At 50.5% G+C, this 24329-nt stretch overlaps 1 protein-coding gene across 1 annotated transcript in view; it reads right to left on the bottom strand.

The window, feature by feature from the left end:
• Window positions 1-1319: 1319 nt before the first annotated feature.
• The window catches only part of ZAN (zonadhesin), a 30273-nt gene continuing 7263 nt past the window's right edge, over window positions 1320-24329 (bottom strand). Inside the window, exons 10-42 of the mRNA XM_011371687.2 lie at window positions 23996-24088; window positions 23102-23286; window positions 20950-21091; window positions 20656-20772; window positions 20026-20150; window positions 19638-19783; window positions 18865-19008; window positions 18399-18506; window positions 18119-18288; window positions 17251-17453; window positions 15963-16104; window positions 15440-15687; window positions 15022-15202; window positions 14610-14721; window positions 14133-14227; window positions 13645-13821; window positions 12618-12826; window positions 12224-12365; window positions 11548-11795; window positions 11290-11454; window positions 10955-11079; window positions 10297-10607; window positions 7572-7783; window positions 6912-7053; window positions 6288-6535; window positions 5709-5838; window positions 5339-5510; window positions 4877-5050; window positions 4465-4604; window positions 3838-4037; window positions 3600-3738; window positions 3008-3148; window positions 1320-2223 (exon numbers count right to left, since the gene is read on the bottom strand). Coding sequence (XP_011369989.1) covers window positions 2120-2223; window positions 3008-3148; window positions 3600-3738; window positions 3838-4037; window positions 4465-4604; window positions 4877-5050; window positions 5339-5510; window positions 5709-5838; window positions 6288-6535; window positions 6912-7053; window positions 7572-7783; window positions 10297-10607; window positions 10955-11079; window positions 11290-11454; window positions 11548-11795; window positions 12224-12365; window positions 12618-12826; window positions 13645-13821; window positions 14133-14227; window positions 14610-14721; window positions 15022-15202; window positions 15440-15687; window positions 15963-16104; window positions 17251-17453; window positions 18119-18288; window positions 18399-18506; window positions 18865-19008; window positions 19638-19783; window positions 20026-20150; window positions 20656-20772; window positions 20950-21091; window positions 23102-23286; window positions 23996-24088 — 5390 coding nt within the window. The 3' untranslated portion in view covers window positions 1320-2119. The remainder of the gene's footprint in view (window positions 2224-3007; window positions 3149-3599; window positions 3739-3837; window positions 4038-4464; window positions 4605-4876; window positions 5051-5338; window positions 5511-5708; window positions 5839-6287; window positions 6536-6911; window positions 7054-7571; window positions 7784-10296; window positions 10608-10954; window positions 11080-11289; window positions 11455-11547; window positions 11796-12223; window positions 12366-12617; window positions 12827-13644; window positions 13822-14132; window positions 14228-14609; window positions 14722-15021; window positions 15203-15439; window positions 15688-15962; window positions 16105-17250; window positions 17454-18118; window positions 18289-18398; window positions 18507-18864; window positions 19009-19637; window positions 19784-20025; window positions 20151-20655; window positions 20773-20949; window positions 21092-23101; window positions 23287-23995; window positions 24089-24329) is intronic.

The raw sequence follows: 24329 nt of genomic DNA on the forward strand, positions 1-24329 counted from the left end.
CACAGCCCTGCCCTATAGCCCCCTGAAGTTGAGAACATGCTCTGGTGTGGGGGTCCAGTCAGATGAAGGAGACAGATGTGGACCAGATGCTGACAGCTGGGGTTGGTTTAAAGGCGAGAGGGGTGTGTCTGCATTGGCTGTGAGGGAGGGGCAGCCCCCCCACATGTGCACACACAGTACTGGGCTGGGTTTGGGTCGGGAATACAATTCCCCCTTTCAAGATGCTGCCCAGGCAGGTTCTCCCAGCCTCTTTGGGAAGGGGAGGGGGAAACTACCTGTTTTCCTCCTACTTCTTCCAAACAGGAAGATGAGGATGGGGTCAACCCCCATTGTCTTTCTTGCTATCTTCTGTTTCCTTTGCCCCCAGTCTGCCTTCCTTTGGGGACACCTGTAGGGACAGGCCCAGAGGGGGCCAGCTTTGTTCAATTGGAGCAGCTGTGCCTTTTTTGTATCTAAGTTGCCCCCTGTTGTGTTGGGGTTGGTGCAGGCCCTTAAATCAATTTCTGTCCCTCCCAGCCCAGGGAGCCTCCTCAGCCAGTAATCCTATCCCCAGTTTCCTACCTCTTCTGGGGTCTTTAATACTCAGGAATCCTCTGTTTCCTTCTCCCTTGACGACATTGCCCATATTTTGTACCTCTAAGATGCAGGGAGAGAAAGACTTTTGCCAAGGATGGAGGGGGTGTGGGTCCAGAGGGAGGGAGGTCTATCCAGAGGATGCAGGCCTAGGCCACCCCCTTCCCCTGCCGGCCAGACATCGGGCTAGAGAAGATGATGTTAGCTGGCCAGAAGAGGAACAGAGGTCAAGGGACCAGTACAAATGGACAGAAGCAAAAGATTAAAGACCAGGCAACGGTCTGGGCAGGTGTACAGCAGGAAGCCCCATGATGCCCAGATTAAAGCCTGGCCAGCCCAGCTCCAGACCCCCTGAGCCTGCCATGCCCAGCTTGAGCTGCTTCCCCCAGCCAAGGGGCAGAGTGGTCTGGCCAGTGGCATACCTCCCTCCCCAGAGCCCTTTTTCCACCCAGGGTAGGTCTCCCTTAAAGGACGGTTGCTGCAGGGTTAGCCATCTCAGGATAAGCAGAGTAAGGGTACCTTTCTAGAACTTAGTGTCTTGCCTGATTTAGCATCCCCAAACCCAAGTCCCCTGTCCTTTGGGGTCCTACATCCTGACACTTGACCCCCCCCGCCCCGCCCCTGCAAAGTTGCCAGCCTTCTTAGAGCCTAAGCAAAATGTAACCCTCTCCCCCAAACAAGGACCTGCCTGGTGGGAGGCATCAGGCTGGTTAGCAGTAGGAATGTTTGTCCTTTGACCTCAGGCTGAGGTGCCCAAGACACTTCTGGGATGGAACTCAAGGGTCCTCAGCAAGAGGCCCCAAGCCCCACCCTCATTTCCCTTTCTGGGCCATGGATTTGTGCAGAAGGTAGGGGCCTCCCCAGAGGGGCACAAGCCTATTCACACTTTAGAAAAAGCCACATTCCCCCATCCTCAGCCTCTGCCTAGCAAGTCATCCATTGTTAGAAATGTCAAACTCAGAATCGCCTTTTGCTACCCCACACAGGGTCCAAGTCCTCTCAGAAAGAATTTCTAGGAAAAAGAGGGAAAGTGCAGTTTTTTCGCCTGTATTCCAGAAGCCAGAGGACTGATGGCCCGTCCCCGTGTGGCTTTGCCTAAGGGACAAATAGCCCCTCACCACCTCAGATCTCTCTGGACATTTTATGGGGCACTGAGCCCTAGACCCCCACACACCTGTTTCCCTCATACCCTGCCCGCCAAAGGCCATCTCACAGACCCAGTGATCATATGGAAATTCACATCTCAAAAATGAATAATTTTATTTTCTCTCCTTTTCTGAGAATAACTCAAAACTGAAGGACTTTGAAGGTAGGCTCTGGAACCAAACCTGAGGAGAAAGTGAGAAAACCTGTGCTGGAGGCAAACTCAACTCCCAGTAGCCAAGGTCCTGAGAAATGGGTTGGTTCTTACCTGTGTCTGCCAGCCTGTCTCTGTTCTGGCTCTGCATTTTCTCTCTAGGAGGCGGTGGTGGGTTACAGAAGGTCAGTGCCCACTCCCCATGCTCACTCACCCCTAGCCACCCCTCCTTGTCTCCTCTCTTAGAACTCACCTCCTCCTCTTCCTGGAAATGCATTTTCTGGTCACTGCCAACACTATGACCACCACAGGCACCAGCATTCCCAACAGGATGGCCACAAAGTTGGATGCTTCTGGGATGGGATAGGAAGGGGGTCTTTGGTTGCCATCTTGAAGAGACTGCATCCCCCTAAATCCCTGGTTGTGGCTGGTTCTCCCTCTTGGAGCCCCACGGGCTCCAAGGTCTTAGTGCTGCCCCTCAAGAACCCTTTGTTTCTTGACATGACTCCCATAAGCCTTTTAGGGGAATGTTCATCCAGTTGGTCCCCTGGTATCAGCCAGTGCTTCTCAAAAAGGTACCCTAGAATCACTTTGATCCATCACCTGGGAGCTTGTTAAAAGTGCAGATTTCTGGGTTCACTCCGCACCTACCAAATCTGAATCTTGGGATGAGTCCTGGAATACACACGTTAAACCATTCTGCCCCACCCTACCCCAATCAGGTAAGATAAAGTTGTAAAACCACTGGCCCGTAGGCTCAAAGGAATTGTAGTTTTGAATGGGGAAAAACACTAAAAGGTTCTGGAGAGGCCTAGAGTGGTACAAGAGGAGAAAAAACTGGGCATGAGGCCTATGGACCTCGGAAGAGCTAGGGTTCAGAGAGAAGATTCCAGAGAATATGGGTAGGTGACGGGCACGGAGACTCAGAATCTTTGAGAATGCTTGTCCTGCTAATCTATGGGGATCATGTTATATATTATATTTTTCTATAATATAGATTATGTTAATACTATATTATCTGTTATATACCTATAATAGTATCTATAGATGTGAACACTGTATACATGGAATAATGCTGTGGCAGTTTTTGGTGGAGAAGGGGCTATAAGGGTACAGGGCCTGAGTTGAAGTTCTTACCTGGCTTTTTGTGGGGTGGCACATCCTTAGGCTCCGTGCAGAGTTCTCCCCCATAACCAAGTTCACACTTACAGGTGAAGTGGGTACCATGCTCCTGACACCACCCATCATTCTGACAGGGGTTCTGTAGACATGGCCTTTCTACAAGGAGAGTAGGGGTTGTGGTGGGTTGTTCTGGGAGGACACCCACAGTCAGGGACACTCACAGGCTGGAACCCTGGGGAACAAAGCAGCAGCTTCCATTTCTGGCTCTGCACTCACTAGCTCTGGGCTCTGAGGAAATTATTCATGCTCTCTGAATTCCATTTTCCTTACCTATAAAATGGGGAGGCTATGCTTGCTACCAAGTGCTGAGCAAGGACTAAAGAAGATCATGGGAAGCCGATGCTTGGAAAAGGCCCCAGCATAGTGCCCAGCAGATAGCAGATACTCAGGACACAGCGGGTCCTCACCCTTTGCCCCTCCCGAAAAAGGAGGGGACTGAGTAAGAAAGCAAGATTAAATGGCACGACCTTCCTGACATCAAGGGGAGGAGTCCAGGGACCCAGGAGGTACGAAGGCAGCTTAAAGCCAAGGGGTGGTCTGGGCTCACCTCGGAAACAGCCACGAGTGTGGTTCCCCAAGGTGCAGATCTCCCCGGCACTACAGCTGAGGGGCTCACACAGCAGGACCTTTGCCCTGGCACAGGTACAGCGCTGAGAGCAATCATCAGTCACAAAGCTGTCTCCCCGCTGGAGAGGAGGGAAGGGCCAGGAGGAGAAGATCTGGTTTTCTTCCTTCAGCTCTCCTTCCAAACCTCTGCCCCCCTGGGCTTCCCACTGCCCCCTGACCTGGTAGTAGATGCCGTTGTTGGTGCAGCCACAGAGGGCCAGGGGGAGGCTCTGGGCACCACTGTAGACATAGCCTGGGAGGGTGGCACAGCCTTCCACACAAGGGCCCTTGCAGTCCACAGGGGCTGCCAGGTTGGCACAGGAGGCGGGGCAGGGTGTCATACAGCTCTGATAGACAGTATTGGCTGGACATGCCAAGGCTGAGGGGATAGAGTCACCTCTGTGAGTGAGAGGATGACTGAGCTCGGGCTGGCCCAACAGGTGTGGGGAGTGTGGGGCCAGAGAGGGAACGAAGTCACCCACAGAACACAGCTCAGTATAGGCAGGGAAGCCAGGCAGTGGGCTGGCTCTGAGTATCACTATGTTACATTAAGGCACATGAAAGAACTGGCAGAGCAAAGAGGGACATTGGTAAGGAGAGGAATGCGTGATGGGGTAGGGATGAGGCTTCCCAGGCAGAGGCAGAGAGGGCTTAGATTGGGAGGACGCTGACATGGTCAGTGTTGAGGGATGGGGAACCTAGACAGGAAGCCCCAGATGGGGGCAAGGTGGTGGCGCAGAGCTGAGCAGAGGTAGAAACGGCTGAGGGGGTCATGGGCCAGCTGTGGGGGAAGGTCAGTGCCTCACCGCAGCGGGTGTGGTCCCGCCAGCTGGCCAGGGTGGTACCTGCTTCCTGGCAAATGATTGCATACCCGCTGAGGACCTGGCAGCGCAGCTCCTCCTGCGCTTTGGGGTCTCGGGCGACACACAGATCAAACACACAGTGCCTGGGGAAGCAGCAGGGAAGGTGGGGGCTGTCAGGGGAGGAGGAGACTAGGACACCCAGCCCTGCAGAAGAGGGCCTGGAAGCCCCATCAGAAAGACATCAGGCAGTGCACATGTGTGTGTGTGTGCACGTGTGCGTGTGTACGCACATGCATGGAGGGGGGGATGTCACAAGGAACTGAGGCCACGAGAAGTGAACCAAACAGCGCAAATCAGAGACGGGCAGCGGGGCCTAGAGAAAAGCAATTCCCAATGTCCCGGGCCCCTGACTCACTCCTGGAAGGGCTCTGGGGCCACAGTCTGGTGACAGGCAGCAAAGGGTCCCTGGGGGTCCACCAGCACCCTACAGGCCTGGGTGCTATTGATGAGCTCCAGCTGCTCCGGGCTGCAATCTGACACATGAAAGCCCAACTCCTCCTTTTCTCTCTTCTCCTCCTCTTGGATGGACCTGGGTCAGAGGTAGCCAAGGGTCAGAGGAGACCCACAAGGACCATGAAATTAGAAAGAACTGAAAAGGAGTGTAAGGGGAAGGAATGGGCACAGACGGATCCAGAAGGTAGGTGCCCCCTACAAGATTAAGAGAATCAGATAAAAGTGTCTGGGAGGAAACCGCGTCACAGGTTTCCTCCTCTGCCGAGGATGAGGATATGGGGCGGGAGTGGTGTGGACAGATATTGGGCTGTTGCTCATGTCCCTGGGGCCTGAGCCTCCCTACTCTGAGCCCCAGCCCTCTCACCTTGAGAAGCGGGCGAGGCCTCCCTTCATCTTCACCTCCCAACTGTGGCCGAAATTGTTTATGTTCTGAATGAGGGCTCCATTGGGCAGCATAAACTCATTCTTCGGGTTCTTGTCAAAGTTCCCACACAGGCCACGCACAAGCCCCTGATACATGCTGGGCAAGGAGATCACTGCAGGACGAAGAGGGCATTCAGAGCAAGACTCCCCACCTCCCTCGATTTCCCGCCCCTCCTAGGGCCTGCACCGGCATTCAGGGCACTACTCCCAGGCAGGAGTCCTCTCACCATGCTTGGTCTGTCTAAGATGTGGTTTTCCTCCCCCATCCCAGAAACATCCCTTCTGCTCTCCTGACCCCTACCCTCAGGTACCTGCATTGTTCCTTCCACCAAAGCTGACCACCAGCTTAAAGTCAGTGATCAGATACAGCCGATGGCCCCTCATGGTAACCCATAGGTGCTCATTGGGATTGTAGGGGATGGCCATCTTCTGGTTGTTGACCTGGAAGAGGAAGACAGGAGCCACTGGGAGTCCTGAATGAAGCTGACCCTCTGCCACCTTGGCTCTGCCTCTCTCTGCACATCGCAGTGTCTCTGTGCTATCATTCCGTGGACGGAGATACCCCAGTAGGCGTCGCTATCTGCATGGCAAAGGCCTCCCTGAGGTCGGCTGCCTTAGCAGCCCCAGCCCCTTCCTTGCAAAAACATTGGCAGAGTGGATGCCCCTGGTACTTCCTCAGTTGGCTCCACCTTCATACTGCAGGTGCTCTCCTTCTCTCTCATTCCCTCCCTCTCTCTAGCCTTTTGCTTAATCCCGTGCCCTCCGCTGCCTCTCCCCATGAGGCAAGTGTGGCAGTGATTCTGACTTCTGTAATGAGGCAGCCACTACTGGGAACTTCCCAGGGAATAGGGAGTCTTGGCTTCACCTGCTTCACGTGGCCCAGATCTTACCACAAGCTGCAGTTCAGCCTGAAGCTGGACCGTATAGCCATAGACCATCACAATGATTTCATGCAGGAAGATCGTGCTTAGAGGTATATACATCTTGTTGCGTCCCTCCACAACCAGGGGCACTACGCCATCTGGGAGCATGTCCACTGTCTTGATCAGTGTGTAGGTCATACGGCCCTGGAAGCGGTAGCTGAGGCCATCAAATGTGCGGTAATGAGGGTCCCCGAAAATTGAGCATTGTTCCAATTCTGCCAAGAAGGGCCAATGCTGAGAAGGCACCCTGCCCAGATATAACAGCCCCCTGAATCCTTTACCTGCCCTGATGTCCCCTGTCACCTTCCCACTTATCCCTGAGCTCCCTTGATACTTGAGCTGCAACTTTCTCCTCTCTCAGCCCCATTAAAAATGGAAGATAATCTCCTTGTCTGGTCTCCGCTTTTTTGCCCTTAAAGGAGTGAATCCTAGAGAGGGTCATAACTTACAGGTGGTCATAGAGCTGGGAAGAGTCAGGATGAGAACCCAGGCCCACTCCATGCCTGAGCTTGATCCTTTCTCTCTCCAGAGCTTCCCGGCCTCAACCCCTCTAGCCCTGCCTCTCTCCACCTCCCCACCTGCCTCCCTTACTGTTGGGGGTGCATCTGCTGTTGCCGTTGGAGCTGGGCTGGCAGTGGGAGCCAGAAGGGCAGATGAAGGGCCGGCACTGAATGGCTCCTGCTCTGCAGGTACACCTCTGGGTGCAGCCACTGGAGAGCCAGGTCTTCCCTGCCTGTGGAAGCCACAGGAAGAACAAAGGAATGAAAATGGAAGGGCCAATTCTCTTTCCTCTCACCCTTTCAGCCCAAGCCAGCTGTCTGAATGGCTTAATTGGCACAGGCCAAAGGCAGTTCTGGTGCCATCCACACACTTACGTCCCTGTACTGCCCCCTAGAGGTATTGTGCTTGGTATCTTAGGTACGTTCAGGAGGTATGTTCAGGAACATACTTATGTATGTTCAGGAGGACCCGTCTTATAGATGAAGAAACTGAGGTAAGGCAGGAATCCTGAACAGTAACATCAGGATTCAAACCAAGGCCACGCTCTTCCACTACACCATGCTGCATCCCAGATGTTCGGATTCCTCAGATCCAAACCACCCCAGCCCAGACCTGGCTAGATACCACCCTGCTGTCACACGCTAGGCAGGACCAGCTGTCCATGCACCCCACACTGATAGAGGCTGAGGAAAGGAGAAAGCACCATCCTCAAGGTATGTTGTCCCTGCCCCTACTTCCGTCCCCACTCACTGGGAGGGAGCCGCCTTGGGCATCCCTGCAGCTGCACTGAGTCCTGGGCACACACTGTTGCTCACTGAGCACGTAGCTGGGCTGACAAATGCAGCCCTCCTCACAGGTGGAGGGGACTTTGGTGTCCTCGCACTGGCCTTGCAGGTCCCAGCAGGAAGGTGAGCAGGAGGGAACACAGGTAGTGTACGTGCTGTGGGTGGGGCATTCCAGAGCTGGGGGGGAAGCAGGGTGGGGGTAAAGACTTAGTGATTGGAGCTATGTGCCAGGCCCCAAGGGAAGAAAGAAAGAATGACTTTCTCAGTTCAGCATGAGAGACAAAGGTCAGCCAGCAGCCACTGCGTGACCTTGATATGCAGGGTCAGTAAGTATGTGACAGGCATGTGTGTATGAGGTGTAACAAGAACACAGAGGAGGGAGCTACTTGCTCTGTTGGAGGAATTCAATAAAACTCTTTAGGCAAAAGTAGTTGTGAACAAATGGAAATGTTCAAGGATAAGAAGAGTCCGAAACATAAAGATGTCAGTTCTCCCTCAGTTATACATTTAATATGATCCTATAAAATACACTAAAAGGATTTTGTTTTTTAATAGGACAAGATGATATTAAAGTGGAGATGAAGACAGAAACAAACCAGAAGAGCCATAAAAGCTCTAACAACAACAACAAAAGAGCAGTGGGTAGTGATTCTCCCTATGAGAAATTAAAACACCTTTTTAAAATTCTTAATGATCGCAAAATCGAGTTACTAGTAAGTGAAGAGAGATAAAATAATGGAAGGGGAGAGAAGGCCCAGATTGGGACCCAAATCTGTATGGGAATTTAGTATAGGATCAATTGTGGCATTTCAGTCGGTGGGAAAAGAGAGACTGGTCATTTAATAATGCTGGGGGAAAAAAAGTTGATTCATATCTTACACTAGATAAATCCCATGGATCAAACATTCAATACAAAAAAAAATAATGAAATCATAAAAATACTAGAGCAAAACATGGGCAAATTTTTTTAAACTTCAAAGTAGGGAAGATATTTGTAAATATGGCTCAAGATGCAGAAGCCATGAAACAAAGACTAACATACTCAACCCCACAAATATATATATATAGATTATATATATACATATGTCTATATGTATATATAATTTTTTTTCTGCATGGCAATAAAAGAGTCAAAGATGAAAAAAAGAACTGGAAAACTTTTTGTAACTCATACTACTAATAAAGAGTTATTTTCTGTAATAGATAAAGAACTTCTATAAAATAGTTTGAAAAGACTAGCAACCCAGTGGAAAAATGGTGAATGGTATAAAGAGAGTTCACGGAAAGGGAAATTAAAATGGCTCCAAATATATGAAAGAATGCACAATCTCATTCATAATAGGAAAAATGCGAACTAAGTTTACTTCCCACATATCAGACTGGCAAAAATCCAAAAGTGTGACAATGCTCTATATCAGTGAGACTATGGCGAAATGGACACTCATTAGATGCTAGTGAGAATGTAAATTCCTCACCTCCTATGGAAAGCCAATTGGCAACATCTCTCAAAAGTACAAAGGCACGCAGTCCTTGACCCAACAATTCCACTTCTAAGAATTTATCCTACAAACAGTAACGCAGAAAATCATAACTGCCTAAGGTTATCCACTACAGCACTGTTTGCAAGAGCAAAAGATTGGAAACAACTAGAAAGTCCATCAGTAGGAGACTAGTTAAAAAAATGATAAGTGAATTATGATTTAGTAATGGAATATTACGCAGCTACAAAAGAGAATGAGAGATGGCTTTGTGACATAGAAGAGAATATCTGATGTGGAAGGATCTCCAAGCTAGATTGTCAAGTGAAAAAAATAAAGTGCAAAATACTGTGTCTCGAATGCTGTTGGTAAGAAAATAACGAAAGTAAATTTGTATTTGTATGTGCACAAGTAAAACACCTCTGGAAAAATACTCAAATGCTGATAACAGCATGTTGGGTACTTGGGCCCATGAAGTCCGGGTGGGAGGGAGACTTTTCCCTGGGGCTCTTTTAATGCTTTTAAGTTTTTGAACCATGTGAATGCATCACATTCTAAAAACACTTTAATCGCAGTTAAAAAATTTAAAAGGTTCTGGAATTAAATAGTGGTGATGGTTGCAGAACCTTGAGAAGACCTAAAAACCAGTGAATTATACACTTTTAAAGGGGTGAATATTATGGTTAGTGACTAATAATTTTTAAAAACTTTTAAAGGAAAGAGCTATAGAAAGATGCCTAGAAGTCTACCAGGTGGGGAGAAGAACTTTCCAGGCGCAGGAAGCAGTGTGTATAAAGGCAGAGAAGAGGGTGGAAGAGCAAGGCCTGTGTGAGGAATGGGTCCTTTGGTGCAGGTGATGGCAAGGGCACAGGATAGGGGTGAGAGAGGAGAGGCCGGGACAGAGTGCAGGATATCGTACATCTCAGAAGGGAGCTTGGACTTAATCTTGCAGGCAACAGTCATGCAGGGGAATAACACAATCACATTTCCTTTGGAAAGACAGTGTTGGCGAGGAAGCAGATGAGAAGCAGCTCGTGCTGTCCTGGTGGAAGGGGCACCGGTTAAGAAGTTATTGTAAACAGTGCACGTCAGAGCCGGCAAGGTCAGACATAGGTCGCAAACAATAGGTAAAGAGAACAGGGCAGCTATAAGGGATCCATAGACAGAAACAGGGTTGGGAACTCTTTGGGGGCAAACATAGAGGACACTCACGGCAGAAACTGCTGTTTCTCCAGACTGAGGGCTTGAATCCCTGGGCCTGGCAGGTGGCCTCAAAAGCTTGCAGAGACTCGCAGAGGGCACGTTTCTGGCCTCCAAACTCACAGAGATTGTGCATACAGCTGAGCAGAAAGGGCTTAAGGGCCACGTGGGTGGCACACTTAGTCCAGGCCAGAGGCTGAAAGGCCACTTGGCATTGCTCCTGGGCTCTCGCTAGGTCAGCTGGCCTGCAGTTTGCATTCCGCTTCTCCCGCTGCCCTGCTTTGGTCTTTATCTGGTCATCTTTCTGGTTATCTTGTTGGCAACTGGGAAGGGAAAGGGGTCATCAGAGGGACACCCACTGCCCCACCTATGAAAATGATTTGGCGCTCCCAAATAACCCTGAAGATGCCTCTTGTCTTCATTGGAAAGCAGGTCTGAGCTCTGGCCACCCTCCATCCAGCCTCAGTTCCCTCCCACGGTTTGAAGCCAAGAAAGGAAGACTTTCATGTTTCCCCAAATAGATTCCCAGAACCCAGAAAGCATCCCACATCAAGTTACACACATAAAGGATAACAGAGCGCTCTGATCTCCCTACCCTACGTGTGCCATACAGTCTAAAATGCCAACTTGTGTTCCTATGAGAAGGCAGAGAGTCTCTGGGGACAATTACTTGGGGTCAGCCTCCTTATCTTGCCAACTGTCCACAAATTCGAAGTCATTCTGCGCTACTTCGTCACTGGGCATCGTTAGTTCATCCTCTTCCTCACCATTGAAGTTCCCGCACATGCCACAGGCCTGGGTGGAGAGAAGGGAGTCTCAACACAGGGTGGGGCTGGGGGGCGAGGCAGGAGAGCACTTCTCGTTGGCATCTCCTTTTCCACTCTAAAGAAAAAGGCACACTGCACAGCCCTCTCCTGTTCTGGGGAGTGACTTCTTGGGTCTAGGGCCCCCACCCTTGGGGGAGGGGCTGACTCCTCTAGGAGAAGAGCCAGCTGTTTTCCTCACCTTTCCATAATAGGCTCTAGAGAGTTTGATCTCTAAGAACCCATTGCCATCAAACTTGACTTGCAGCAAAGTGTTAACACTGAACACAGTGTAGACACCGTTGGCAGAGATGCTGACACCCCGGATCTGGTTGGTCGAGGGAAGGGTGACCTGTTTGCCATTGATCTACAGAGGGCAGGATACATGAGTAGGAAGAAAGACCAGAGCCGTCTCCCCAGAGTTTGCTTCCTTTGTCCCTGCCCATGCCATGTGGCTCACCAGCACATGGTGGCCCTTTTGCAGGGTGACCAGGGAGTGATAGATGTCAATGTTGACCTGGCGGAGGTAGAAGGTGGGGGTCTGGCCTTCCCTCTTCCCATTCTTGCCACTGATCTTGAAGAAAGGCAGGTCCATGGTAGAATGGCATATTTTCACCAGGGTGTAAGTGCAGGTGCTCTTGATGGCATGACGACTGCCATCAAAGCTCACATAGCGGGAATTATCTGAAGTCTTGCACACTCCAATACCTGCAGGAAAGGGAAGTGGTTGAGGAGTGCCCAGCCTCTAGCAAGAATAGGTATTCTCTCTACATTCAAGAAAAGGATGTGAAGATGAGGGGGTCTCCAAATGGAAGGAAGATAAAGAAAAGACTAGAAACAACGCACAAGGACCAGGCTGGCATGAGGCTTAGGGGTGGAGCGGGTGTTATTCTGCCAGGGAGAGACTTTTAATAACCCATCTAAGTCCATGGCCGCTACAGGAGAACCACGAGTGACTCCAAGGAGCCCTTCCCGACAGACAGTACAGTGGTCATCTTTCCATGCCAGATGTCCTTTGGTATAGCAAGGCCACAAACCCGAGTGCTACAGACGGCAGTGAGAAGAGTGTTAGGGGGAACTGGAAAGAACTCATCTTGGTGGCTATGGGTCCTTCTCCATACTCAGTGGCTTCCTACCGTCCCGGCAGCGTATCAGCCCATCCCGGGGCCCGCACATCTGGTTAGGCTTGCAGGAGGTTTGGAGGCAGGAGATGTTGTTATAGGTAGAGCAGGTGCAGAGCCTGGAGCAGGTTTTGTCTGCGTACCAGCTCTCCCCAACCTGTGGGGCACGGGCATGCAACAGAAAGTTGGAAGCCAGAGACTGGGGCCCCAGCACCCCAAGCTCCCCATTAGGCTCGCTTCAGTCAGTGATAGCCTCCATCACTGCCCTCTCTCAGCCTTTTGGCTTCTGGGCTTGCTCCTCAGCCCCCAGCACTGGCTCACCCAACCCTTTCTCAGGCTCTGAGTCCTCCTGCCCCCAAACCCATAGAGCTGGGAAGGGCAGGGCACCCCTTGTGGTCTGGTCTCTCACCGGGTAGTAGGCGCCCCCTGGGTTGATACAGCCGCACTGGCTGAGGGGCACGCAGGAGGTTCCGCTCAGGACGTGGCCTTTCTGGCACTCGCAGCCCTCAGTACAAGGCAGTGCTGCCGGGCAGTCTTGTGGGGCGTTCAGGCTGAGGCAGGTGGCTGGGCAGGGGTTGGCACAGGGGCTATAGCTGCTGCCAGATGAGCACTTCATAGCTAAGAAGAAACCAGTGTTAGGAAGGGCCTGAATGATTTCTGGCTCCCTGACCTTGGGGCATCAAAAATTCCTGGGAATGTCCATTAGATGAGTGGATAAACAAAATGGGGTCCATCTATACAATGGAATATGATTCAACCTTAGAAGGGAATTCTGGCACACCCACTACATGGATGAACCTTGAGGGCATTATGCTAAGTAAAACAAGCCAGACACAAAAGGACAAATACTGTGTGATTCCATGTATATAAAGTCCCTAGAGTAGTCAAATTCATAGAGACAGAGAGAATAGTGGGTGCCAGGGCTGGGGTGGGGGGAATGGGGAGTTAGTGTTTACTGGAGATAGAGTTTTAGTTTGGGAAGATGAAAAAGTTCTGGAGAGGAATGGTGGTGATGGTTGCACAACAATGCGAATGTACTTAATGCTATAGAAGTGGCATTAAAATGGCAAATTTTGTTATGTATATTTTACCACAATTTCTTTAAAAAAAAAAAAAGAGAGAGTTCCTGAGAAAGACAGGAAGAAAGGGAACAAAGCTGGCCTAGGTAAGACGAGAAGGAGGCAGTAATCAAATGAAGGAAGAACTTTTTGGTGTGGTGACAGTCAGATGGAGGAGGCTTCCAGTGCAGAGACACATGTAGAGGATGGGGTCTGGGGTGGAGAGACAGTAGAGTGGAGAATGGATGAGGTCTTATGTGGGGACTGAAGGCCAGGCTGTGAAGCGAAGAGTGAAGGAGCAGAATTTAGAGAAAAGAGGAGAGGACAGGGTTTGGGGGGACCCCTCCAGGCTGCAAGAACGATGGTCAGGTCACTTACGGCAGAAGGTGCTATTCCGCCAGGCGGGGGTCTGGCCGGCCTGGGTGCAGAGGGAGGCATAGGCCTGCAGGGAGCGGCACAGGGTCAGGGCATCACCCTTGGTCCCACACTGGCCATGCACACAACTGTTGAAGCTGGAGTGCGGGGGTACCACCCTGTGGCACTGAGAGAAGGGTCCTGGAGGATGAAACCACCAAGGTATGAGAGAGGAGAGGAAGCCTGGGAAGGGAGCAGAACCAGGCAGCTGCTTGGGGTGAATCTGACATCCATTTCCATCAAAACCTGTATTTGCTGAGAACCTACTGCCTGAGATAAAAAAAAAAAAGGTGGGGGGAGCTGATCCATCAGGCTCCCAAGAAGGTGCACACTGCCTCTGCATTTCCATCTGCCTTCCTCCTGACTCTCCATCTTTTTCATGTCTCGCTCTTCGTCCCTCTCTGACAAGTACGGGGGGAGAAGAAAAGGGGCCAGCAAGGAATGAGGCTTACCCAGAGGGTTAATTAAGATATCACAATTCTTTTTCCAGATGTTTGTCTTTTTCTTCCCCTGGCATCTGAGAGGCTTGCCACCAGCGATGAAACAGCTAAACAAAAACAGGGGAGAAAGGATAGAAATTTAGGGTTGGAGAAACCTTCCCCAAAACTGAAACAAAAGTGGAGAAAAAAACAGGGAGGTGAATAAAGACAGGAGAAAAGAACAAAGTGGTGCCTTCAAGTAAGAAAGCCAGAAAATACAGCAGGAAGGAAGAAGGTTAGATCTCAGGATGGACTGACCAAAAGAGTTCTTTAAAGAGACAGATCAGTAAGCATGGGAGAAATCAGCAGGCAGGGGTATGGGAGGTTAGAACGACCTTCCAGCAACTCTGGTCTCAGAGAGATTGGGGCCTCCAGAGAACACCTGTAGGCCGCCCACTGAGGCTCCTCCCCAGGCCCATCTCCATGAGCCATCCCCCATTCCTGGCTCACCCAGGTTCAGAGTACTCGTCTGACTTCCAGGCAATCCCCAGTTGCATGGAGCTGTTTGCAGCCTTTTTATCTGGCTTCAGATTGTCATCTAAGCTGTTGTTGTTGTAGTTCCCTGGAGAAGGAAGCAGTTAACAGAGGCCACAGAGGTGCCCTGCTAACAGACCCAGCCCCAGGACCACCACCTTCCCCCAAGAGGCCCCCTCACTCTGCACTCCACAGACTAAGGTTAACCCTATCTTTTTCTTCACTTCGGGCTTCCCTTAACATCCACCCTCATGCCAAACACCCTCTACCTATGAACTGATGGACAAGCACTTAGAACACCTAATTAGGTGTGTGTATGAGCAGGATGCAAACAGGCTCCTTCCTCCCCATTATCCTGGTTTTGCCCCCAGGTGCCCAAAGAACTCACCGCATAGCCCACAGAGCCGGCCAGCGTAGGAGGAGGGCACTGTCACTTCCACCAGGTGGTTCCCATCGTAGCGAACTCGGAGCCCAAAATCCGTGTTGAGGAGGATAAAGTTGCCACTGGGCCTCATGATCACCCTACCTTGTAAAGGCCACACAGGCAGGGACACCCGGCGACCATTCAGCTACAAAGGCAGGGAGGGCATGGTAGTGAGAGGCATTTAGAACAAGGACAACAGGGCCAACACCGGGGAGCAGGAGAGGGGTGGCAGGTGTGTTTCAGGAACTGAGCTGGGTCTGCTGCAGGTGATCTCCAGGGGCTCTACAAGCCAGACAGGTGGACCTGCGGGCAAGGAGGCGCAGAGCAGAGGTGCTGAGCAGGGTGGTGGTGTGGGGACTAGGAGGTAGGCAGAGGCACGCACCGTGACCTTATGGCCTTTGATTAATGAGATTTTGAGGCTGAAGACCTGGACGTGAACTGCTTTCACGCGGGATACCTCCAAGTTCCCACCTTGGAACTCGTTGGTAGTGCTCACGACGAAATAGTTGTCGAGGGCCCTCGACCAGCAAGGCTTGGTCAGGGTATAGCCGCAAGTGCCCATGAAATGGTGAAGGGCTCCATCAAATGTCAGGTAGTGGGGATCCCCTGAGACAGTGCAGGTGGCAGACCCTGGGGAGGAGGAGATGGCGTTCAGAGGTGCACTGACCCTGTGCTGACATCCTGGTGAGTCCACATTGGGGTGGTTCCTACGGCTCATTGGGTGGTCAGCTTGGCTTGAAGAGGTCAAAAGACTACCCCAACCTCACTGCTCTGTTTCTGGGCAACTGCCTTCCAGCACTCGGTTATGCCCCAGCTCTCTAGGGAGCCTGCTTTGGGGCAAGGCCATGCTCTTGCTTGAGGCCATATGGGCAGCCCACCTGCTCACCTTCCACCTAACCGCTCACCCAGGGCATAGCAATCATAGATGCCATCCTGCTGACGACAGACCTCCTGGGCCTGGCACTTCCAGAGAATACAGTGAATTTTGTTGTTGCGCTCACAGACACAGAACTGACTGCAGTCTGGCTTGAACCACTGCTGCCCTTCCTGGGGGATGAGAGGAAGGAAAAGAGGTTATTCCCAGGTCTAACTATTAGTCTACTGCTATTCAGATCACTTGCATGCTCACTGAGGAGGCATTCCTGTCTTCCCAAAGCTCCTGGCTTAGTTGTAAAAGTCTGGCATTCCATCATTTGTTTGTTCCTTCACTATTTTAACAGATATTATGTCTGCACTTTGCCAGGGGTTAAGGATTCAGCAGTGAACTGGATGGACAATGTCCCTGCACTAAGAGAACTCACAACCTAGTGGGGGCATTAAACAAGTAAACCAATAGATCATGTGCTCCAACACGATATGTACCCAAAGAAGACAAGCAAGGCACCAGTGAAAGCTTCCTATCATCAACACACACAGTAAGCACTTGCTTTAAGAGTTTAGAGGAGTGCTTTCTGACTTTGCCTATTAGGAAGGCTTCAGGGAGGAGGCAGCATTTCACCAGGGCCTCAGAGGAGGTGAAAGATTCCAACAGGCACAGGTTGCTGGGTGGCCGGAGGCAGAGCAGGGTGAAAAGGACTGCAAAGAAGGTGAAATTGATAGGAGAGAAAGGCATAGACAAAGAGTGTTCAGTGGGCCTGGAATGGGGACTGAGGGAAGGAGAACCAAGTGAACTTCATGTGGTAGAAGGCTTTGATTGACATCAGTGTCATTCCCAGGACTGGGTGGGTGAGGGACAGGCAAAGAAAGAAGTGAGAAGCTCCACAGCCAAGGGTCTGGTTCCAAATGCTGCCTCTGAGAAGACTGTGAAGATCAAGGCCCAGGAGGAAGTCGTAGTCCTTCAGCAGAGAAAGGGGCCCTTGGTAGGAGAGAGGAGCAGTGTTTGGCAAGAGTGTAGGGGAGACACAGATGTATGAAACTGACTCAGGGACATGAAGGGTAGGGAAGATGCAAGGAGAGAAAAGCAGGGGTCTCAGGCTCTGCCAGGCAGTGTGGGCAGTAACTGTTAGGATTCCATCCCCATCTGCATGAAAAGTACTAAAGCTGAAAAAAGAAAAAGGGAAAGGAAATTGGAGCCCGAATTTCCCTAATCCCAGCCCTATAGGATCAGGCTGTCCCCCAACTTTCTTTCTTGCAGCAGACTTCAGGTCCCAGAGAAGGGCTGCATGGCCAAGAGGCCCAGCCCTAGCAGCTCACCATGAAGTAGCCGGCTATGGGGTCGAGGCACCCACACTGGGACTGGGGGACGCACTGAAGACCACTGAGGATGAAGCCAGGGTTGCACTCACAGCCCTCCACACATCGGTCCTGGCAGGACATGCCAGAGAACCTGGAATGGCAGGTGTCAGGGCACAGTTTGGCGCACATCGTGTACTTGCTATTGGGTGGGCAGGCCAGAGCTGGTGGAGGGAGAAGCACAGGTGAGAAGAGTGTGAGGCAGGCCGGGGACAAGAGAAAGAAGATCGCTAGCTAGTTTGTAGCCCAGAAGTCAGAAGGCTGACAGCTAGAGGCTTCTGCCCTATGTTGAGAAGAGAAGGACTGGGAGAAACATGCTGAGGAGCTCAGCTTCCACCCTGGGCCTGGAGGAGCAGCCTGCAGGGAGCTACCAAGAGGCAGGTCCATGGGAGCTGTTATGTAGATGTGCCCAAGGTGAGTGGTCAGGGTGGAAGGAGAACAGGGGGACCACTCACATGGCCTTGATCAAGGGCATGACCCTGCCCTAAAGCAGGATCCCCAAAGAGCTGGGCCATAACCAACAGTGTGCAGTAGTCATGGCAACCTCCCATCCATGAGTCCTCATTTTATGTGTGCATTGGGCAACCTGGGCAGGCATACACCCATAGGCATTGCCATAGCCTCAGGCAACTGGGAAGGCTTTCTGGGTTTGTAAGTGACCATGATTTTCTCAGTAGATATTTCTGACTGCAGATTTCTCTGTCCATGTGTGGAAGCAAAGGGGTTCAACCAGGCGCCCTCAAGCCTGTGCTAACACCTTTAGATGCCAGCCCTCTGCTCCCTTCCATGTCTGAAGGAATGGGGACCTCTGCTTCTCTACACAACTCACGGCAGAACTGGGGTCCTCTCCAGGGCTTCACCATGTAGCCAGCATCCTGGCAGGTCTCAGTCAAGGCCGCCATATGGGCACACAGCATCTGCTGCAGCCCCTGGAAGTTACACATGTCATTCATGCAGTTGTCAAAGAACAAAGAGGCCATGAGATGAGGCAGGCATGCCCTGCAGAGAGAAGCCAGGTCAGAGGGACGGAAGGGGCAAAATCTCCCGCCTCCCGCTCGGAGGACCCCAGGTGCCAAGTGCCCCTCCACCCATCCTGCTCCCTTTCATACTCAAAGGCTCCATGGGAGACTATGAACCGTCCACAGAATTCTGGCCCCGACAGAGTGTTCTGTAAGGCTGAGCTGCAAGATGGGGGATTTACCGGGTTCTTCCGGCACCTAGAAGAGACCCACCCCAAATGCCGTAAGGGCAAGGCTAACCCATCGAGCCCTTACCCCAGCGGTCTCCCCTTTCTCGTCAATCCCTAATGGAGAACTTTTGAACACCAAGCCCTAAAGGAGGTAGAAAAACCTGGGCCGGGCAAGCAAGAAGGGGGCTGCTCAGAATTGCCTGAAGACCATTGATGACAGGGCTGAGCATGGTGGTAATGAGTTCATGAACTTGGCCAGGACAGAAGTCCTGGGGCATGCAGAAGAGAAGAGAGGAAAAAAAGGGTGATACCAGTCAGGGCGTTTGGTTCTTAGAAGGGACAAAGGAGCAGGCGGGCAGAAACAGAGATGGGGCGTCCTCGCTCACTCCTCGTCTTTGTCCTCCACTGTCTGCCAGCTATTGCCCAGCTCCTCCGCATCTCCTGCTGGCCTGCCATCGGGCTTCTGGTTGTCATTGCTACTGTCACCGTCATAGTTACCACATAAACCACAGAGTTTGCCAGAGTAGGTCCTGCGGGGGGCCAGGTGAGGAGGAAGCGTTAATGAGAAGCGAGGGCCTCAGTCATCTGAGGACCACAGCAGAGAGGGGATGAGCGAGATGGGTGGAGGATTGAGAGGTGCAGGTTCCTATCAAAGGGTCTATACAAGGTGCAAGGCACACAAGGACCTCACAGCTCTCACCCCCAAGCCATCTTTACAGATTCTCCTCCTCTCCTTCATCTGCTCACACCCTATTTCCAACCATAACATACCTCTTTCTAGCCCTAAGACGTTCCAATTTTTCCCTTCCATTTGCTGTTCACTATTTCTATAAAATTTTTCCCTTGCAAGCCACTCTTTCTTGAAGACTGGGATCAAGTGACCGACCACTCTTCTGAAAGTTCCCATAGCCCATTAGTGACTCCTTCTAGCACATTCCCAAAGCATTGTGTGTATATCCTGCTATTATCACATTGCCCTGAAACCATTTCCTCCTGTCTCCTCATCCAAAAGGAGGCTTGCCAGTTGAGCTGGGCGCTTCCTACCCAGACAGAGAATTAGTGCCTGGAATGGAAGGGGAAGCGAATGAGAGAGTTTGGGGAGAGGGAGAGAGGCAGAGTGGGGAGAAGTGGCAGCTGCCTCCCCGGATTGCCCCCTCACCTGGGCACACTCATAAACAGCTGCTGGTCACCATCCCATCTCACTCGTAAGCCAAACGCAGTCTGTAGTTCTACAAATCGCCCACTTGGAGTCAGGAAGATGCCTTTAGAAGGTATTGCTGGGAGAGTGACTTGTCGACTCCCAACCTGGAAGGTGGGGTTGAAGAAAGAGAGAGACATATCTGAGGGTCAGGAAGATCTCCAGCAGACTCCTACATCCATCCTCCATGGCAATCCTAAAGATCTCTTCACTTGGAGTGCTCTGGACCCCCTCCCTGAGAAAATCTGTAGGCTGCAGGAACTGGCCAGTACAAAGCCGAGGCAGCCCACAAACAGGCTGAAGCCAGGCCTGGCAGCCTCAGCAAGGTTGAGCAGAAAATGGGACTCACCAGCGTGCGCCTGCCCCTGAGCAGGGTGATGTTGGTCTCGGGTAGCCTCACGTAGACTTTGTTTAGGCAAGACGTGCCTTCCTGTCCTCGCTTCTCATTCTTCACCATCACCCTGAAGAAGGGCACTGGGTGGGGAGAGGAATGAAGAGTGCCCAGGGGTTCATTCAACAAGCATTTCTGAGTATCCCCTGAGGGGGATCCATACCTGGCACTGTGGGGATAAAGGGTTACAGAGACACCTGCTCTGCAGTTCGAGAGGGAAGCTCGGACCCAGATATGAGTGGGGCATGACTGTCTGCCTCTTCCAGAACAGTCTCTCACAGTGTGCTGATAATGTCTACCCTCAGTGGACTGGGATATCTTCCAGGGCAGGTGTTTGTGCTACTTCTCTGTTCCCTTTATTGCCACTATGCCAGGTGGGCATCTCAATAAAAACTGGCCGAGGAAGCAACTGATAAAGAAAAGTGTCTTAAAGTGCATTTTCCCCAGTAGTCTGCTACTGAGAAAGTCTTGCTTCTGGGGTGGGCATGTCAACCCTTATTTTACTTGCCTTTCCTATCTGCTCCCATGCCCAGCTGTTCTAACCTAAGACCCGTTACCCAGGCCACAGGGGCATCTCCAGGACCTTACCTGTTGAGTTGCCACAGGGTTGTGCCAAGATGTAGGTGCATTTGCCCATGAAATTAAAGTGCCTCCCGTCAAAGGTGAGATAATGAGGGTCTCCATAGACAAAGCAGGTGGCAGTGTCTGCCGAGAGGAGAAAGGGGACCATGTGAAGCTGATTCACCAGTCTAGGTTCCACAGCCAACTCCCCCACACAACGGCATGTCCCAGATTCTCTGGTCAAGGGAGAGATTGGGACCCTGGTGTCACACCCACTCTGACAGGCCGGCAGGTGGGGACAGCATGAGGGGAGAGTCTCACCATAGGGGTGACATCTGTACTGGCCATTCTTCAGCTGGCACACCGTGTGTGTCCCACACTGAGAGATCTGGCACTCTATCCGACTTCCAGGCCAGCAGCGGCAAAGTTCTGTGCAATTGGGGCTGAACCACTCTGCCCCAGGCTGGGAGCAAGGGATTGGGGGTCACAACACTGTATCTCTTAGGTAGACTCTGTCAACCTGTGCTATAGGCCCCTTCTCCTCCACCACACCTGCAGACCTGACCTTGCTCATACTTACTCTTCCTCTTCCCACCACCTACCACATGTTCCTGGACATCACAGGACATTTGCTCATGTTTTTCTCGCACCCTGGAAAGCTCTCCTTCCTCCTTTCTAGGTCAGCAGGTTCAATTCAAGGGACACTTCTTTCTCAGGAAGACTTTCCAAACCTCCCTGACTAGGTCATCATCATAGCTCTGGGTACTTTTCCCTCCCAGGACTTACCAAACAAGTGCATTTAATATTTGGCTTTGGTATTATTTGATCATAAGCTCCCTATGAGGGACCATGTCTATCTTTACCCACTGTCTTAACCCCAACACATAGCACACTGCCTGTCCAAGAGCTCTCATTCAATTAATACTTGCCGAATGAAAGAGTGAACCAAGACCCAATGTGTTTCTCAGAATCTGACAGCATTAGGAGAATAAGGACTATGCCTTATTCATGGTGACTCCAATGCTGAGAGGGTTCAAAATACTCAATAAACATTCATTGAATATATAAGTGAATATATACTCAGTTAATACATGTCTTCCAGAGTAGGGAAGATTCTTGATGCTGACAGATTGTTCTACTCAGGTTGCAGCTGAAGCTATTCCTAACTCTGACACAGGGACACCCAGGAGACTAGTTAAGAAGACTGGAGTGGGGGAAGAAGTAGCCCTCGAAGAGACAAGTAGGAACTCTGACAACCAAAAGAAGGAACACCCGGAAGTGAGAAGAGGCACTGGACACTAATGAATAGCTTAATGCACCATTAACAGGTTGCATATGGTAGTTATCATAAACTGCTAAAATAATAATAACTAACATTTATTAAGAAATTGGTCTGTATCAGGATCTAATTTCATCTTTACAACCATCTAATGAGGTAGAAAATCTTACTGTGCACATTTATAGACATGAAAACAGATTCAAAGAGGTAAAGAATCTTGCCCAAGGTCACTCAGCAAGAATGCTGGACCAAGGATTCAAGCTTAGATTGGCTTGACTTTAGGGCGGCTCTGTCCAATACAGTGGCCATCAGTCACATGGGGCCTCTGAACTCTTGAAATGTGGCCGGTTCAAATTCGGATATGCTGTAAGTGTAAAATACACTGGGTTTTGAAGACTTAGTATGAAAAAAATGCGACTGTAAACAATCTCATTAGTAACTATTGACTACATGTTGAAATGAGAATATTTGAGATTGAGTAGATTGTTAAAATTAGTTTAACCTGTTTCTTTTTTTAATATGGTTATTAGGAAACATAAAACAGCTTGCGTGCTGCTCCTTTTGGACAGTGCTGGCCCAGAGTGTATGCTCATCAGAGCCTCTGCTCTTGTTGAATCTCCCTCCACCCCCAGGGAGAGGGGGTGGACATCAATGAGGGGAGACAAAAACAATAACTGCTCTTTTTCACCTATCCTATCAGGATTTTCAAGTTGCTTTGGAAAAACATTCTGGAATACTGTTTTCTGCCCTGAACATGCCTACTCAGTGTCCAGGGCTCTCAGCATACCCAGAGACCTCCAACTTTCCTCTGAATGGAGATGAAGGACCTGCACACCCTGGATGGTCTAGTGTCTAATCAAGGCTGCCAGTACAGGACAGAGAAGTACAGAAATATTGAGACTGTTAGGAGCACTTAAGCACAGGGCCATGGAATGATGGAATCTTCTGCACAGCCCAGCATCATGCCCAGTCAAAGGGGGCACTCAACAAACATTTATTGTACGAACAAAGATGACAATCAAAACCACATGCTGAATGAATCACTCCACCATTGTGTAATCACTGCTTGTGAACTGATCCTTTGGGATTGTCCCTTGGATCCAAATTCACCTCACTTGGGGAGCAGATGGAACCAGAACCCAGATGTTCCACTCGCAATCTCCCACAGGAGATCTTGGCATTCCATGGTCTTACCTTATAGGAATTGTTGTTGTCGAAGCAGTTACAGGAAGAGGCATTGATGCAGTGGGAGTCATTAAACAAAAAGCCAGAATTGCAGACACAGCCAGGCTTACAGAGAAGTCCGCAGTTAGGCTTGGGGCTCTGGCAGGATGCCGGGCAGGCGCAAGGTTCGTAGTGGGCATTTGCGGGGCAGCTTGCTAAGGGGAAAACAGCCTCCATCAAGCCTCCACTCTACAGCATTTCCCAGGGAGACTTCTCGTTTTTTCTCTACCCCCACACTCAAGTTCTTCTCTAAGAAGCAGGCCCATATTATTCAGCCAGAAAAAGGAATGGAGTCCTGATACAAATTACGACATGGATGAACCTTGAAAACATTATGATAAGTGAAAGAAACCAGTCACAAAAGACTACATATTATATGATTCCATTTGTATGAGATGTCTAGAACAGGTAAATCCATAGAGACAGAAAGTTGATTAGTGGTTGTGAAGGATTGGGGGTGGAGAGGAATGGGGAGTAACTGTTAATGGGTACGGGGTTCTTTTGGGGGTGATGAAAATATTCTGGAATTAGAAAGTGATGATGTTTGCACAATCTTGTGAATATACTAAAACAACTGAATTGTACACTTTAAAAGGAGGAATTTAACGGTATAATGAATTGTATCTCAATTTAAATAAATGATAAGAGTAAGTAAGCCTGGCATTTGGTTCCCAACTACCCCCACTCACCCATGCCCTGCTATCCCTCTCACTCAGCGTAGTCAGTTATCATTTCTTTTAAAGTCACCATGTCTGATTTATCTCTCCTCTAATGCTATAGTTTTCTACTAGAAGCATCCTTTTCCATAATTCTCTCTCCTAGTCACATTCTCTTATCTTCAGCCCTTGTCCAATGATCACATACCTGGAATAGGTCTAGGGGTTGCAGTGGTAGCCAAGGTCACAGTGGTCATGGAGGTTTGTGGAATAGTAGGAGGCATTACCAGGACTGTAGGCCCTTTGGGTACAAGTGTTGGGCTGGGTTGAGGTGTTGCAGGAGCTGTGGGCCTTTCAGTGGGGACAGTCAGTTTTTCAGTGGAGAAGGTGGGCTTTTCAGTGGGGACCATAGTTTTTTCAGTGAGGATTGTAGGTTTTTCTGTGGGGATGGTGGGCTTTTCTGTGGGGATAGTGGACTTTTTTGTGGAAATGGTGGGCTTTTCTGTGGGGATAGTGGACTTTTTTGTGGAAATGGTGGGCTT

The sequence above is a fragment of the Pteropus vampyrus genome, unplaced genomic scaffold (genome assembly GCF_000151845.1).
Source record: "Pteropus vampyrus isolate Shadow unplaced genomic scaffold, Pvam_2.0 Scaffold193, whole genome shotgun sequence".
NCBI lineage: Eukaryota > Metazoa > Chordata > Mammalia > Chiroptera > Pteropodidae > Pteropus > Pteropus vampyrus.